This window comes from Pelophylax lessonae (genome assembly GCF_965119305.1).
Source record: "Pelophylax lessonae genome assembly, chromosome: 9".
Lineage (NCBI taxonomy): Eukaryota > Metazoa > Chordata > Amphibia > Anura > Ranidae > Pelophylax > Pelophylax lessonae.
In genome coordinates this window covers 242850478-242868534 of record NC_138776.1, presented here as the reverse complement: position 1 = coordinate 242868534, position 18057 = coordinate 242850478, and the positions used below count along the sequence as shown (strand labels likewise).

Genomic DNA, 18057 nt, shown 5'->3' with positions numbered 1-18057 from the left:
TCCCATAGCCAAACAGGAAATGAGAGGTAATCCTTGGAAATTAGGGAATTTCTTGGGAACCTCCAGGTCACCAGAACTTATTTTCCCATGTAAGATTTCCCCTCTATTACTTTTCTGGGGACAACCCAAAATTTGGGATTTTTTTTAGGCTGGGTTCACACTTATGCGAATTGTAGGCGGGTTTCGCATAATAGGAAATTGTGACCGGCTCTCAATGGAGGGGTCCTGTCCATCTTTGGCTCCTTTTCAGTTCCGAATTCAGGGAAAAATTCTGGCCCGATTAGTCCCTGAAAAGGAAAAAAGAGTGGAAACCGGACACCTGCTGTGAGCCGCATGCCAATCAAGTGTGAATCCAGCCTTACTTTCACTTTCAATGATAATGGTAAACAGGACCAATAGAAGGGATGAATCTCCCTAACGGGGGCACAGACAGCAATACGACCTGACAGGTGTTCTAATCCCTCTCCACTCTATCCAAAACTGAAAAAAAACTTTTTAGCAACCACAATTTTTCTTGCATAAGTGGTTCAGGGACTGAAAATAAAACAATGACTAAAGGATACTTACACGCCGTCTCCAGACACCGATCCATACAAGCTTCTGATTATAGCGCCGAGCGAAAGCCCTCAGTTTATTGTTGACACGGTAATTCGGTATAGAGCACAGATTTCCTCTGTGACATTTGCACACACGCTGGGGAGTGAACACAAAAGTTTATTTCTTTATTGTACATCACAGGACACAGAGCCACCATATTATTTTAAACTCATCGGGTTATGCGCCACCTACAGGGGATTAGACCTCAGAGCTACCATATTATTCCTTACTTATATGGTTCTGCGCCACCTACAGGTGATTAGACCTCAGAGCTACCATATTATTCCTTACTTATATGGTTATGCGCCACCTACAGGTGATTAGCCCTCAGAGCTACCATATTATTCCTTACTTATATGGTTATGCGCCACCTACAGGTGATTGAGAGCAACCATATCATTCCATACTAATCAATAAGGGTGCCTATTCTGGGATACCTGGGCCATCCACTACTCAGGGAGCAATCTGTTCAGCATCTGGAGCACAACATATCTTTCACAATATGCTCTCTGGAGAGGTTGGCTAGTTCTCAATCTCCAGAGGTCGGCATTGCTGCCATTTCAGCATTTGAAATATCTAAGCATCCGGCTACCTTTAATGTCATAAGAAATTTGCCTCCATAAAACCTTAACACACATCCCCTAGTGCATCCTAATATGATTTAATTAACATCAAGCCCTGACGAAGGAGGAGGCTCTTTTCACCTGAAATGTGTTGGCTGTTATTTTGATCCTCTTAACCAATAAATATTTCTAAAAGGCTTTCAAGTGAGACAAACTTGTTTTCAGGCTCTCCTCAGTACACACCTAAGAACTTATCTCGTGTCTGGTCACTAGTAGGGATGATCGAAAGGTTCGGGTCGACCATCGGTTCGACCCGAACATTGGCTGTTCGAAATTCGGCTGAATTCCGAACCTTTTGCGATAAAAGTTCGGAATTCGGCCACCAGAACCGCCCAAAATGCAATGGGACAGGAACTGGGCTTTAAAAGCCCATGATTGGCCCAGAAAGATCAGTAAAAGCCCATTGGGGTGACTAGGGGGTCCAGAGGCCAATCAGGAGTGAATACGCCCCCCAGTATATAACATAGCCCGGCCAAATCTCTAGCACTGTAATAGAGAGGCTCTGGAATAGAGTGGAAGTATTTTTCTTACTCCTGCTGCTCCAGTGTCATTTTGCAATTATTAGTGTGAGGAAAGGGATATGCAGTGTAGTTAGGGTACTATATACCACTATAGTTAGATTCAAAAATCTAGTTTCTGTAGGGAAAGTTTTAGTGTCAGGGTGACCGTAGTGTAGTTTAGGGTGAACTGACTCTGCTTTGCCAGGGTGGGTGACCGAACTCTTCCATATCAGGGTAACCGTAATATAGTTTAGAGTGAACTGACTCTGCTATGCCAGGGTGACTGAACTCATCCATGTCAGGGTGACCGTAATGTAGATATATATATATATATATGGAATCAAAAAACACCATTTTTGATTCCATACACATACACACATATAGGTGTGAAAGGAGGGTAACACCATCCCTGCGCTAAATGATCTTTTTTTTCTGGTTCTGGACATGCTACAGAGCTGAAACTTCACAGGTACACCTTTTAGACCCCCCCCAGATACTAAATCCAAAGAAATCTCTTTTTTTTTTCCAATAATTTTTTCAATAATTGTCTCTCTATCAAAAACGACAATTTTTAAGAACATTTTTTTGTGTGATTAATAGTCCCCAGGTGCATGACCCAGAACCCTAGGCACTTTTTAGGGGCATTTATTGGGTTTTAGGGCTTCAAAATGGTGTTTTTTGATTCCATATATATATATATATATACACACACACATATATATATATATATATATATATATATATATATATATATATATATATATATATACACACACACACACATATAAATTGTGTTTTTTGATTCCAGAAGTTTGGGTCCCATTGATTTCAATGGGGTTCTGGAATCTGAACCGAACTTTCGGGAAATTCGGGTGTTCTGGTCGAACCGAACTTTTCAAAAGTTCGATCATCCCTAGTCACTAGGACACGAAGTGACGAGAATCTCTTCAGTGAGGACACATACAACTAAAAAAAACTCTACACCTAACAAATTCCTGGAACTTTTTGTTAATATGGCTGACATATCACATGTTGTGTCCTAAGTTGTAATTTAAAATGTTACGAATAACATTGATTATCTTGTATTAATGGCATCTGAAAGTTATTGGGATATATTAGGCAGCAAGTAAACGTATTGTCTCTAAAGTTGATGTTTAAAAAAAAAAAAGGGCATTGTAGATTGTTGTGTATGGGGCTGCATAGCCACCATCTGGTCAGGGTGCCCATGCTGACCCGTGTCCACAACCAAAAGCCCCAACTATGGGCATGTGAACATCAGAACTGGACCAGGGAGCAATAGAAGAAGGTGGCCAGGGACTGACCAGGGAGCAATGGTCAGGGTGCCCATGCTGACCCATGTCCACAACCAAAAGCCCCAACTATGGGCATGTGAGCATCAGAACTGGACCATGGAGCAATAGAAGAAGGTGGCCTGGTCTGATGAATCTGAATCATGTTTTCTTTTACATCATATGGCCAGGTGCATTCCGGTTGCTAACTTGGGGAAAAGATGACACCAGGATGCACTATGGGAGGAAAACAAGCTGGTGGAGGCAGTGTGATCAATGATCATTGTTCTGTTGGGAAACCTTGGATCCTGCTATTTATGTGGATGTTACCTGACACATACCACCTACCTAAACATTGTTGGTGGTCAAGTAAACCCCTTCATGGAAACGGTATTCCCTGAAGGCAGTGGTCTCTTTCAGTGGGATAATGCACTTTGTTACACTACAAAGAATGGTTCAAGAATGGTTTGCGGAACACAACAATGAGCTTGAGGTGTTGACCTGGCTTCCACATGTTCCAGATCTCAATCCGATTAAACATATGTGGGATGTGCTGGAAAAACAAGTTCAATGCATGGCGGCCCCACTTCGCAACGTATAGGACTTAAAGGATCCTCTACTAATGGCTTGCTACCGCAGCATGCCTTCAGAGGTCTAGTGGAGTCCATGCCTCAATGGGTTAGAGCTGTTTTGGTGACAAAAGTGGGACCTGCTCAGTTTTAGGGGGGTAGTCATAAAATCAAAGCTGATTGGTGTAAATTCTCTCTTTTTGTTATAGTGGTCCTTGCTTCTGGTCTAGGACAGAAAGTGATGGAAAATCAAAAATTTTACATGTGAGACCAGAACAGGAGGAGAGAAGAAATCTACGACTGGGGACCCCTGTCCAAGTGACAGTTGTGAAATATTCATGAAACAGGACGTGTGGGGAAAAAAAAATTCTCACTCTAAGGACGGGCACTCAATTTAACAAGAAGTGGGAAAAAATTCTGGGGACAACGCAATAAGAATGCTTTTGTTGGGGAAACGTGAGAATGGTCCTCACTCCATCCTACAATGGTATATACTGTAAGCACATTCCTTCATGTTTACGCACCTGAGCATTTCCGAAATTCTGTCCACAGGTAAACAGCTTGTAATGGCAGGTGGCTTCTGAGTCACATTCCAATGTGGTATTGTGGCTCCTCTCTAAATTGAGGTCATTAAGATCGGTTTCCTCTAGATCCTCGGGCATGTCATCAGTTTCCTCTAGGTCCTCGGGTATGTCATCAGTTTCCTCTAGGTCCTCGGGTATGTCATCAGTTTCCTCTAGATCCTCGGGCATGTCATCAGTTTCCTCTAGGTCCTTGGGCATGTCATCATCATTCTCCTGGCTGCTTGGATCGACTGGTTTATCAAAGTCATTTTGAAAACCTTCTGAAAAATATTGAAGTGTTTTAAAATTAGGAATTCAGTTGGTGCCAAACCACACTAAGATCTTGCTGTGCCAATTGATCTCAGAGTTACTGCATGGAAGGTTCATATAAAATCGATATAATATTTCTGGGTGGAAATGGATAGCACCAGAATTTTAGTTCTCAAGATTTTTGTAACCAAATCTCAGAATTTGACTTCCCAACTACACTCACCTCCATCATAATAAAGCCGAGTTATATTTTCAATTTGTTGTCTGTGAAAAAGCAGCCACAGCCTGAGTAGAAAAGTTGGTCCCCTGTCAGCATGCGGCAGAGAATGGTCCTAGCTCTCTATCGGGCAGCATTGTTCTCTCTGTAGAACCCAACACTTCCCTAGCTGAGTAAGACCTATAGCTCTACAATAGGCAAAGCTCATGCTTGGTGCTGATTGGAATGCTATGGTCAACAGGGGGTGTGCAGGACCATTGCAGAGAATCCAATGCTTCCAATAAAAGAGCAAAGGTCCTTCTCTGCAACATGCTGGCATGAGACAGGCTTTTCTAATTAGGCTGTGGCTGGTTTCTAAAGAAAATAAACTGTAGGGCTTTGTTTTGAAGCTTCTAAAATGGATTTTACGTGATATTAAACCGAAAAACAAAAATGCATTATATGGCAGCTTACAAATTCTTAGATGTGGTGATTGCAGAGATGTATAGTAACTAAGTAGAACTACTTCACTACTGTACTTAAGTACCGAAAGGCGGTATCTGTACTTTCCTAGAGTAGAATTTTTTTCTCCTACTTCCACTTTTACTTCACTACATTTTTTAGATGATTTCAATACTTCTACTCCGATATTTTTTTTGTGCTGCATAGTTACTCGTTACAATTATAAAAATGACCACTGCCAGAGCAGTAGATGGCAGGTTTCATGAAGCTCAAAACATGTGTATTATCAGCGCATACGAAAATAAATGCTACTGTATGTATAAATAAAAGCTGCATTTGAAATAATAAAAAACAATATGATGTTCAAACTTTTGACTTCTTTCTTTAATAACTACATAACACAGTACTTGTACTTTTACTTTCAGTACTTGAGTAGCATTTTTTTTCAAAACTACTGGTACTTTTACTTTCAGTACTTGAGTAGCAACATTTTTTAAAAAAAACTACTTGCAATACTTAAGTACAACAAATGTTGAATACTTTAGTACTTCTACTCAAATCACTTTTTGATCGAGCACTTGTACTTTTACTCAAGTATGGGTTTCGAGTACTTTATACAACTCTGGATTGCATTGGTTTTGCTTTATTAGGTTTTATTCCTTTATTTTCACATGGTGATCCAGCCAGTATGTCTGTTACTTTTCAACTTTCTTTATTTTCCACACAAGTGGCAGTTACAGGGCTGAGACCAGTGGTGTATTTTAATTTTGTGCCGCCCTAGGCAAGACTAAAATTGGGCGCCCCCCTTCCGACTCCTATGTAAATTTGCCCAACTCCTTCCTTTTTGACGGATGTGACTCCCTCCAAAATTGAAGGACTCCAAGTCCCAGCATGAACCCCTGAGATCTCATGAGAGAGAGGGGTGGGTGAGGGAGGGAGAGAGAGAGAGACAGGGGGGGTGAGAGAGAGAGGGGGGTGGGTGAGGGAGGTAGGTAGAGAGAAGGGGATGAGAGAGAGGGGGGAGGGAGAGAGAGGGGGTGAGAGAGAGAGAGAGAGAGAGAGGGGGGTGAGAGAGAGAGAGGGGGATGAAAGGGAAAATGATAGAGAGTATGAGAGAGGGGGCGGTGAGAGAGAGAGAGGGGGGGATAAAAGAGAGGGGGGTGAGAGAGAGGGGGGATGAGAGAGAGGGAAAAAGAGAGGGGGTGAGAGAGAGAGAAAGAGAGGGGGTGAGAGAGAGGAGAGGTGAGAGAGGAGGGGTTGAGAGAGAGGGTGGTGAGAGAGAGGGTGAGAGAGAAAAGAGGGGTGAGAGAGAAAGGAGGGGTGAGAGAGAGAGAGAGAGGAGGGGGTGAGAGAGAGAGGTGGGAGAGGTGGCTCTAGCAACCAGTGGCCCAAAGAGACTCAGGTGGAGGGGGGGGGGCGTCTTTTTTGCTGCCCCCCTGCAAAGTGCCGCCCTAGGCCTGGGCCTTGTTGGCCTAGGCCAAAATACAGCACTGGCTGAGACAAACTATTTAACATTGATGCCTACAATGATCAGCTTTTATTCATTTATGTCAATCCGTTACCTTTGCCATGTTTCTGCACCCCAGTTCCTACGTTTTTGTGCATAGGATGTGCAGACAAGGCTAAGCAACTCAACTATACACAAAAACATAGAAGCTGGGGTGCAGAAAAAGAGCAGAAGGTGTTCTGGACTGGATTCAAATTGTGAAATATTTTGCTGTAACAGGGGGCAGTTTGTTGGCCAAGGGATAGAGAATGGTACAATAACCCAGATAGCAAGCAAGTTATCCTTGTTATCTGGGAATGAGTGTCTGCTGGCCACAGTGAGGAATGGTGGAGGTTCCTTGCAAGTTTGGGGCTGCATTTCTGCAAATGGAGTTGGAGATTGGATCAGGACCAATGGTGTCCTCAATGCTGAGAAATACAGGCAGATACTTATCCATCATGCCATATGATTTGCCACAAATGTATTCTGCAGCAGGACAATGACCCGAAACATACAGCCAGTCATTACAAACTACCTTCAGTCACATCATATTTCTATTTCCATTTATGTGTCACAAATTATTAATATTTGTTTTATCATTTTATGGATTATTTCAATGCAAGGGTCATGCATACTTAAATCCATACAGGTCACCTGACGGTAAATACATTGTCCACTTGGTTTAGCGCCACATCTTTATTCACTAAATTTTTCATGTTTAAGGTGATTCATCACCTCATATAAAGGAGCAGCTATCCACACCTATTGTAAATTGAGGGCGCCATCACCTAACATCATAACTAAGAACTATCTTCAGTGTAGAGAAAAACAAGGAGTCCTGGAAGTAATGGTTTGGCCTCCACAGAGCCCTGATCTCAACATCTGTCTGAGATTACATGAAGAACCAGAAGGAGTTACATAGTAGGTGAGGTTGAATAAAGACAATAGTCCATCCAGTTCAACCTGTGTAGGTGTGTGTGGCCGTAATAATCTTCCATACTCCTGAATTTTATGATTCTTGAGATATATGTCTAAGAGTCTTTTGAAAGCCACCATACTTCCCGCAGAAACCACCTCTTGTGGTAGAGAATTCCACAATCTTGCAGCTCTAACAGTAAAGAACCCCCCTCGTTGCCTGAGGTTAAAACGCTTCTCCTCCAGACGCATTGTATGTCCTCTAGTCCTCATGCAGTCCTTCGGACTGAATAGCTTTTTTTCTATGCTGAGATATTTATAAATTGCTATCATGTCCCCTCTCAGGCGTCTCTTCTCCAGGGAGAATAAATCAAGTGATTGCAGACGCTCTTCATAATTAAGGTCCTCCAATCCCCTAATCAGTTTAGTTGCCCTTCTGTGGACTCTCTCCAGCTCCAACACATCCCTCCTGAGGACCGGCGACCAAAACTGGACAGAATACTCCAGATGTGGTTGGATCAGAGTTTTATAAAGTGGTAGGATTATAGTTTTATCTCGGGAATACATCCCTTTCTTTATGCTGGCTTTGGCAGCTGCCGCTTGACATTGAGGCAGCCTACATCCACAGAGATCTGTGGTTAGTTCTCCAAGATGTTTGGAACAACCTACATGCTGAGTTCCTTCAAAAACTGTGTGTAAGTCTACCTAGAAGAATTGATGCTGTTTTCAAGGCAAAGAGTGGTCACATCAAATATTGATTTGATTTAGATTTCTCTTCTGCCCGTTGACTTTCCATTTTGTTAATTATTAAAAACTAATTATTAACACTTCTAGTTCTGAAAGCATTCTTAATTTCTTTCACTCCTGCCTAAAATTTTGCAGCGTACCTTGTGTATTACAGCTGATTGCCCATCTAACCTATAGATTGCCACTGGAGGATGCACTCAATGTTTTTTAATGAATACGAATTAAAAAATGTAACACTGTATGTATAAAAAATGTGAAACTGTTTTTAAAAATTATATTTTTGTAAACGGTATGGGAATAGATCACAAAAATATAAGACTGCTGTGATATAAATATATATATATATAGATTGTCAGCTCACCAGGTTGCTGGGCATAGACTGTTCCCAGTAAAAGCAGCACCAGTAGACGGATCATGTCTGCAGAGATAAAGAGAGAACAATGAAGTCAGTCTTCTCACATGGTTGTATTAGGCATATTCATTAGTATAGCTCAATGCAAAATAACCTGTAACAACCAATCACATTTCATCTGTCACTGACCTGAAATATGACTATTAGATGGCTCTTTTGCCAGTATACCAAGATACCAATTGCTTCTTCATCAGATTTCAGAAGGAACCACATCTTTTTATCTTACAAAACCCCTGAACATGTTACTTTTCTATACATATGATCAGCTTGGATTTCTAATACTATAAAGCAGTCAAAGGCTGCACAAAACAGTGAAGACCCAAACTCCTTTGCTATGTGTTCAGCAGCGATCTAAATTTCCGCCATGCTTTTTCATGCTGGTTGCAGCATGATAGTGCAGTAAAATAAAAAATATGACTTTTTATGATCTTTACAACCTGACTTTTTGAATGAAAAGCCAAAGGTTCAACTGGACTATGCAAGATCTGGCCACCCATTGATCTTTCAGAGGATAGACCAAAGTGGAAACCATACACATAAGCATTTTATTGACATGCTCAGCACCAACTTCTATTTAAAATAATATATCATAATATAATTCTAAATAAAAGAAATCAGCTGATCCACTCCCTACCCAAGAATGCCAGGCCCAGTGGTGCCTAGCTAAGATCCACTCCCTACCCAAGAATGCCAGGCCCAGTGGTGCCTAGCTAAGATCCATATTTCTAATACTATAAAGCAGTCAAAGGCTGCACAAACAGTGAAGACCCAAACTCCTTTGCTATGTGTTCAGCAGCGATCTAATTTTCCGCCATGCTTTTTCATGCTGGTTGCAGCATGATAGTGCAGTAAAATAAAAAATATGACTTTTTATGATCTTTACAACCTGACTTTTTGAATGAAAAGCCAAAGGTTCAACTGGACTATGCAAGATCTGGCCACCCATTGATCTTTCAGAGGATAGACCAAAGTGGAAACCATACACATAAGCATTTTATTGACATGCTCAGCACCAACTTCTATTTAAAATAATATATCATAATATAATTCTAAATAAAAGAAACCAGCTGATCCACTCCCTACCCAAGAATGCCTGGCCCAGTGGTGCCTAGCTAAGATCCACTCCCTACCCAAGAATGCCAGACCCAGTGGTGCCTAGCTAAGATCCACTCCCTACCCAAGAATGCCAGGCCCAGTGGTGCCTAGCTAAGATCCACTCCCTACCCAAGAATGCCAGGCCCAGTGGTGCCTAGCTAAAAAAAAAAAAAAAACATATCCAGCTGTAAACTGCCAGATTGGCCAACATTTTCTGATGTTTGTAGACATCTTACAAGGATCCTGTCACTAAACCCATTCAGAGTTAGATGTCAGTATAAAGTCAACCCCCCCCCCCCAGATCACTTAATACTCATCTGTCCAGCAATACCCCACCACCCCTTCCTCAATGGTAGCCACGATCAAAGTGCCAAAAGTTAGATGGTGATGTCACCCCAACCTTACAATACTCCAAAGATTAGACATTCAGGCCTAAGAGTTGCATCATGGGTGGAGGTCACATACACTCCCATACTGAGAAGCATTGAGCGTCATTAGTCATGTTCACAGGTAGAGGGAATATACAGGGCCTTTTAAAGCAAAGTTGTGTTAAAAAATCCCCCCCACCCCTTCCCTGGCATATGACCAGAATCTCCAGGTGACCAAACATACTTCCCTTCCTCCCATCTGCAGCCACCATGAAAATTGCAGAACTTTTGTATATGGGGATACACAACAGTCACAATGCAGAGCCTACATGAGAAGGCAATCATCAGGCCTGAGCAATTTCTCATGCGGGCATGACTTGTAAAGTGCAGGTATTGATTATTGGGGGATACTTAGTACTTGTCTAGAATCTTTATAAAAGCTGCAGTGGGAATCAACAATGATACATTGGTCCAGGGAAGCACATAGTACACAAGTGAACTGGATAGGAGGAGTGATGGGGGCAGCATACAGAAGAACCAATCCCCTCCATTTTCCTCCTGCAGCTATAGGAGGAAAAAGGAGGACAGTGATTTCTCCACATGCTGCCCCCGCCGCCCTTCCTATCCAGGTGTACAGGGGAGTCGCACCGGCCCCCTGGAGCATGGGGCCGGATTGCAATTGCAACCCCTGCAATCCCTGTAGTTACGCCCCTGGGCATGACAATGAGCTAGAAAAATGAGATCCAAAGGATTACCGATACATTTGTTATTAGAGTGAGGAGAATTCCTCTCTTGTACAGTTGTTTTGGATAAAGATACATTTTCATTAGGTTAATGAGGTAGCCCATAATGATACAAAGTTTTGGTTAATGAAAAAATTTGGTCAACCTAAAATTAAACTCCAATGATTGGGCCCCATGAGGCTGTCATCAAAGAAGGTCACAAATAACATTTTTACTAGGAAATAAAAGAAAAGAAGGGCTAAGAGTAAGACACTTGGATAATGCTAATGACAAAGAAGCCTGGGAACCAGACTTCAGAGGAAAAGGCAGAAGAAAGACCAGAATGAAGAAAGCACATTAAAGGCAAGAAGGTTTTCAAATAACTCCAAGAAGTAAGATAAGTGCTGTCATCATTTTACCTTTAGAGTCTAGAAGCTCTTGTGTCTTCAAGCTTCTTTGAGGTCTTCTCTAAGATTCTTCCTTGCTTCTCAGAGACCTCACATCTCTCTTTTATACCTTGGTTTTAGTAGCTGTGGTTTATCTCGGGCTCACACAACAAATAAGGCAATCTGTTATGCAAAGAGCAAGATTGATAATCTCTTAACACCTTGATGTTGGTTATTATTACCTAAGTACAGCTGTCCAAATTGCCTGGTTAAGTTCTCATTTTCAGTCAAACTTATCTATTTCTACATAGATTAACCACTGCCATCCTATAATACCTCTTCTTTACCAGGCCATTATTCCGTTTTCAGTGCCGTGATCATTTAACTGCCAATTACTTAATAATGCAGCACTGTATCAGGATTAGTGTTGAGCGAACACGGACTGTATTATTCGTGTTCGTACCGAATAATTGGATTTTTTTTACCCGAACACGGACACGGACACTTTACTGTATGTTCGGGTAAAAATCCGTGTTCGGTCGTTTTATTTCCGGGTTTTGCATGCTTTGGCGCTCTTTTCATGGCGGGCTTTCAACAGCCAATCAACAATCGTTTAACTGGTGTGCCTTAAGCCATCCCAGCCATGCCTGCAAATGTCTTAGTAGCTGTGATTGGCCGTCTGAAGCATGTGACCAAGTCTTTATAAGTTCGAGGCAGCCGCCGCAGCAGCGTCATTCTGCTGCTTAGCTAAGGGACAGAGCACACATCAATGTGCTGGCTGCTGATTAGGGAAAGATAGGCAGGAAAAAACCATTTGTGTCCGGATAGAATTGAGGGACAGGTCGGAGTGTTTAGGCAGGGCGAGTTGTAGGCATTTTAGGGATAGAGTCTGCTGAATTATAGGGTCAGTGTCTTCTACAAACTACAATCGATATTGCTGTGTGGGGGGTGGGGTGAATCTGCACTCAATCCTGATCTACGATCTCTTCTCAATCCTGTTAGGGACAGAGTCTGCTGAATTTTAGGGAAACTGTGTTCTACAAACTACAATCGATATTGCTGTGTGGTGTGGGATTGGAGATAGGCAGGTGTCAGTGATCCACATCCATTTTTCTGTGTGTGAGCTGCAGTGAACACAATCTTTTTGGGCTGCAGTGAACACAATCTTTTTGGGCTGCAGTGAACACAATCTTTTTGGGCTGCAGTGAACACAATCTTTTTGGGGTGCAGTGAACAAAATCTTTTTGGGGTGCAGTGAACACAATCCTTTTTGGTGTGCAGTGAACACAATCTTTGTGGGGTGCAGTGAACAAAATCCTTTGTGGGGTGCAGTGAACACAATCTTTTTGGGGTGCAGTGAACAAAATCCTTTTTGGGGTGCAGTGAACAACATCCTTTTTGGGGTGCAGTGAACACAATCTTTTTGGGGTGCAGTGAACAAAATCCTTTGTGGGGTGCAGTGAACACAATCTTTTTGGGGTGCAGTGAACACAATCTTTTTGGGGTGGAGTGAACAACATCCTTTTTGGGGTGCAGTGAACAAAATCCTTTTTGGGGTGCAGTGAACAAAATCATTTTTGGGGTGCAGTGAACACAATCTTTTTGGGGTGCAGTGAACACAATCTTTGTGGGGTGCAGTGAACACAATCTTTTTGGGGTGGAGTGAACAACATCCTTTTTGGGGTGCAGTGAACAACATCCTTTTTGGGGTGCAGTGAACACAATCTTTTTGGGGTGCAGTGAACACAATCTTTGTGGGGTACAGTGAACAGAATCTTTGTGGGGTGCAGTGAACACAATCTTTGGGGGGTACAGTGAACACAATCTTTTTGGGGTGCAGTGAACACAATCTTTGTGGGGTGCAGTGAACACAATCTTTTTGGGGTGGAGTGAACAAAATCATTTTTGGGGTGCAGTGAACAACATCCTTTTTGGGGTGCAGTGATCAAAATCCTTTTTGGGGTGCAGTGAACACAATCTTTTTGGGGTGCAGTGAACAAAATCCTTTGTGGGGTGCAGTGAACAGAATCTTTGTGGGGTGCAGTGAACACAATCTTTGGGGGGGTACAGTGAACACAATCTTTTTGGGGTGCAGTGAACACAATCTTTGTGGGGTACAGTGAACAGAATCTTTGTGGGGTGCAGTGAACACAATCTTTGGGGGGTACAGTGAACACAATCTTTTTGGGGTGCAGTGAACACAATCTTTGGGGGGTACAGTGAACACAATCTTTTTGGGGTGCAGTGAACACAATCTTTGTGGGGTGCAGTGAACACAATCTTTGGGGGGGTACAGTGAACACAATCTTTTTGGGGTGCAGTGAACAACATCCTTTTAGGGTGCAGTGAACACAATCTTTGTGGGGTGCAGTGAACAACATCCTTTTAGGGTGCAGTGAACACAATCTTTGTGGGGTACAGTGAACAGAATCTTTGTGGGGTGCAGTGAACACAATCTTTGGGGGGGTACAGTGAACACAATCTTTGTGAGGTGCAGTGAACACAATCTTTGTGGGGTGCAGTGAACACAATCATTGTGGGGTGCAGTGAACTCAATCTTTGTGGGGTACAGTGAACACAATCTCATACTTCTGAAGATTTGAGGGTGCTGCCTGTTCCATACTCCCCCTACTCCTCATCTAGCCTTTTAGGGGTACAAACAATAGTAATTGGGGCCTAGTGTGGTTGTGTACGTGTGATATACATACACTTTTTTTGGATCATATTTTCTATTCCGCTATTTAATCAAAAACCTTTGGGGATCAGTTAAATTGGGGGATAGTCTGTGTTGGTACGTGTGAGAGAGATCCACCTTTCCAAGTTTTTGGGGTTCATCTCATACTTCTGAAGATTTGAGGGTGCTGCCTGTTCCATACCCCCCCTACTCCTCATCTAGCCTTTTAGGGGTACAAACAATAGTAATTGGGGCCCAGTGTGGTTGTGTACGTGTGATATACATACACTTTTTTTGGATCATATTTTCTATTCCGCTATTTAATCAAAAACCTTTGGGGATCAGTTAAATTGGGGGATAGTCTGTGTTGGTACGTGTGAGAGAGATCCACCTTTCCAAGTTGTTGGGGTTCATCTCATACTTCTGAAGGTTTGAGGGTGCTGCCTGTTCCATACCCCCCCTACTCCTCATCTAGCCTTTTAGGGGTACAAACAATAGTAATTGGGGCCTAGTGTGGTTGTGTACGTGTGATATACATACACTTTTTTTGGATCATATTTTCTATTCCGCTATTTAATCAAAAACCTTTGGGGATCAGTTAAATTGGGGGATAGTCTGTGTTGGTACGTGTGAGAGAGATCCACCTTTCCAAGTTGTTGGGGTTCATCTCATACTTCTGAAGGTTTGAGGGTGCTGCCTGTTCCATACCCCCCCTACTCCTCATCTAGCCTTTTAGGGGTACAAACAATAGTAATTGGGGCCTAGTGTGGTTGTGTACGTGTGATATACATACACTTTTTTTGGATCATATTTTCTATTCCGCTATTTAATCAAAAACCTTTGGGGATCAGTTAAATTGGGGGATAGTCTGTGTTGGTACGTGTGAGAGAGATCCACCTTTCCAAGTTGTTGGGGTTCATCTCATACTTCTGAAGGTTTGAGGGTGCTGCCTGTTCCATACTCCCCCTACTCCTCATCTAGCCTTTTAGGGGTACAAACAATAGTAATTGGGGCCTAGTGTGGTTGTGTACGTGTGATATACATACACTTTTTTTGGATCATATTTTCTATTACGCTATTTAATCAAAAACCTTTGGGGATCAGTTAAATTGGGGGATAGTCTGTGTTGGTACGTGTGAGAGAGATCCACCTTTCCAAGTTGTTGGGGTTCATCTCATACTTCTGAAGGTTTGAGGGTGCTGCCTGTTCCATACTCCCCCTACTCCTAGCCTTTTAGGGGTACAAACAATAGTAATTGGGGCCTAGTGTGGTTGTGTACGTGTGATATACATACACTTTTTTTGGATCATATTTTCTATTCCGCTATTTAATCAAAAACCTTTGGGGATCAGTTAAATTGGGGGATAGTCTGTGTTGGTACGTGTGAGAGAGATCCACCTTTCCAAGTTGTTGGGGTTCATCTCATACTTCTGAAGGTTTGAGGGTGCTGCCTGTTCCATACTCCCCCTACTCCTCATCTAGCCTTTTAGGGGTACAAACAATAGTAATTGGGGCCCAGTGTGGTTGTGTACGTGTGATATACATACACTTTTTTTGGATCATATTTTCTATTCCGCTATTTAATCAAAAACCTTTGGGGATCAGTTAAATTGGGGGATAGTCTGTGTTGGTACGTGTGAGAGAGATCCACCTTTCCAAGTTGTTGGGGTTCATCTCATACTTCTGAAGGTTTGAGGGTGCTGCCTGTTCCATACTCCCCCTACTCCTAGCCTTTTAGGGGTACAAACAATAGTAATTGGGGCCTAGTGTGGTTGTGTACGTGTGATATACATACACTTTTTTTGGATCATATTTTCTATTCCGCTATTTAATCAAAAACCTTTGGGGATCAGTTAAATTGGGGGATAGTCTGTGTTGGTACGTGTGAGAGAGATCCACCTTTCCAAGTTGTTGGGGTTCATCTCATACTTCTGAAGGTTTGAGGGTGCTGCCTGTTCCATACCCCCCCTACTCCTCATCTAGCCTTTTAGGGGTACAAACAATAGTAATTGGGGCCTAGTGTGGTTGTGTACGTGTGATATACATACACTTTTTTTGGATCATATTTTCTATTCCGCTATTTAATCAAAAACCTTTGGGGATCAGTTAAATTGGGGGATAGTCTGTGTTGGTACGTGTGAGAGAGATCCACCTTTCCAAGTTTTTGGGGTTCATCTCATACTTCTGAAGATTTGAGGGTGCTGCATGTTCCATACTCCTCTTCCTCATCCTCCCTTTAGGGTAGGAAAAAATTTAATCGGGCCTAGTCTGTGTTTGTACGTGTGAGATACACAGTTTTTTATCCTATTCCGCTATTCAATACACACCCTTTTGGTGTAAAAAACATTAAATTGCGGCATAGTTTGCATATTTGACATTTGCATATATTGTGCCTTGTTGCGCTGTTTTGGGTACTCCACCAACATGGCCAGTGGCAATGACGCCATTCTCAGCTTAACTATCCCACTTCTATGCCTCCTTGAAAAAACAATTTGGGCGATGATGGAAGAGGATGTGGCACAGGATGAGGAGGAGGAGGAGGAGGATGAAGAGGTAACATTTCAAAGGCTTTCAGGGCAGTCATTCGCAAGGGGCTCCGAGGGTGGGTTCCTGCACACACAAACGCCAGGGACACAATTGTCCAGCAGGGGCACAGTTCTGGAGGATGAGGAGGATGAGGAGGAGGAGGAGCTGGAGGAGGAGATGGAACCATGTTCACAGCAGGGTGGCACCCAGGCCAGCTCATGGCCATCACTGGTGCGTGGCTGGGGGGATACAGAGGACACGGACGATACACCTCCCACAGAGGACAGCCTTTCGTCGCCTCTGGGCAGCCTGGCACACATGAGCGATTACATGCTGCAGTGTCTCCACAACGACCGCCGAGTTGCCCACATTCTAACTTGTGCTGATTACTGGGTGGCCACGCTGCTGGATCCCCGTTACAAGGACAACGTACCGTCCTTAATTCACTCACTGGAGCGCGATCGCAAGATGCGTGAGTACAAGCGCACGCTGGTAGACGCCATGCTGCTGGCATTCCCATCTGACAGCGGGGCCACAGTGGAAGCACAAGGCAGAGGAGGAGGAGGAGGAGGTCGCCAACGCAACCAGGGCACCGCCAGCACCTCAGAAGGCAGGGTTAGCATGGCCGAAATGTGGAAAAGCTTTGTCAGCACGCCACAACAAACAGCAGCACCAGCAGCTCAGATGGAACGTCTTAGCAGGAGGCAGCATTTTACCAACATGGTGGAGCAGTATGTGTGCACACGCCTACATGTAGTGAATGACGGGTCTGCCCCCTTCAACTTCTGGGTCTCCAAATTGGGCACATGGCCTGAGCTTGCCCTTTACGCCTTGGAGGTGCTGGCGTGCCCTGCAGCCAGTGTATTATCTGAACGGGTATTTAGCACGGCTGGGGGCGTTATAACAGACAAGCGCAGCCGCCTGTCCAGAGACAATGTGGACAAGCTCACGTTCATTAAAATGAACCAGGCATGGATCCCACGGGACTTTTCCGTACCTTATGCAGAATAGCAATGGATACCGACCTTACCCACCCATTGTTCCATTTTTGCTCTTTCTAACTCTTTTGGGGTGTACCCTCATTTAAAATTTTTGAAAAGAAGCAGTGTTGGCTACCTCGTCCTCCTCCTCAGGGCCAGATTAATGTAGGGGCTATTGGAGCTGCAGCTCCAGGCCCCTACCTTTTATATAGGCCCCGGGTTGGCCATATTCACTGTTACCGCTCTTCTGTCACTTGTAAACACAGAAGTCTGGCTTCTATGCTCGCTTCCCCAGGCAGCACCCTCAGAACCTCCCCACACAGCGTGAAGGCCGGACAAGGAGGGACAGTTGGCGATGCATGGATGTGTTTATGGGCTTCAGAGACAGCATCCCATGTTGAATTAGGCATGCATGGCTGCACCCTTCCTCCTCTGGGTGCATGGCAAGGCACGGCCCTTAAGGCCCTTCAAAATCCTCAGCACCAAGCCCATGATGCTGTTAATCCGGCCCTGGTCCTCCTCCACCGCCGCTTCCACCTACACCGCCCATAGGTGTGCGCAGCCTATTGCATTAAGGTGTGCACCCCAAAGTTGAAATACACATGCATGTGTTTGCCAGCAGGGAGAGTAATGTATCGGGGCCATGTACCTGTAGGCAAGGAGAAATAGAGCAGAGC

At 43.6% G+C, this 18057-nt stretch overlaps 2 protein-coding genes across 3 annotated transcripts in view; both read right to left on the bottom strand.

Moving 5' to 3' along the window:
* Window positions 1–4257, bottom strand: part of LOC309562523 (bone marrow proteoglycan-like) — a 48045-nt gene extending 43788 nt beyond the window's left edge. For both annotated transcript variants that reach the window (XR_014225636.1, XM_082266764.1), the window contains exons 1-2: window positions 4103–4257; window positions 568–693 (exon numbers count right to left, since the gene is read on the bottom strand). Coding sequence is in view for 1 of the 2 variants with exons in the window: in XM_082266764.1 (XP_082122890.1) it covers window positions 568–693; window positions 4103–4240 (264 nt within the window). In the remaining variant the exon portion in view is untranslated. The remainder of the gene's footprint in view (window positions 1–567; window positions 694–4102) is intronic.
* Window positions 1–18057, bottom strand: part of LOC309564342 (uncharacterized protein) — a gene marked incomplete at its 5' end in the record, with an annotated part of 150245 nt that overhangs the window by 109355 nt on the left and 22833 nt on the right. The window contains one exon of the mRNA XM_082268968.1: window positions 4243–4422. Within this exon, the coding sequence (XP_082125094.1) occupies window positions 4243–4422 (180 nt within the window). The remainder of the gene's footprint in view (window positions 1–4242; window positions 4423–18057) is intronic.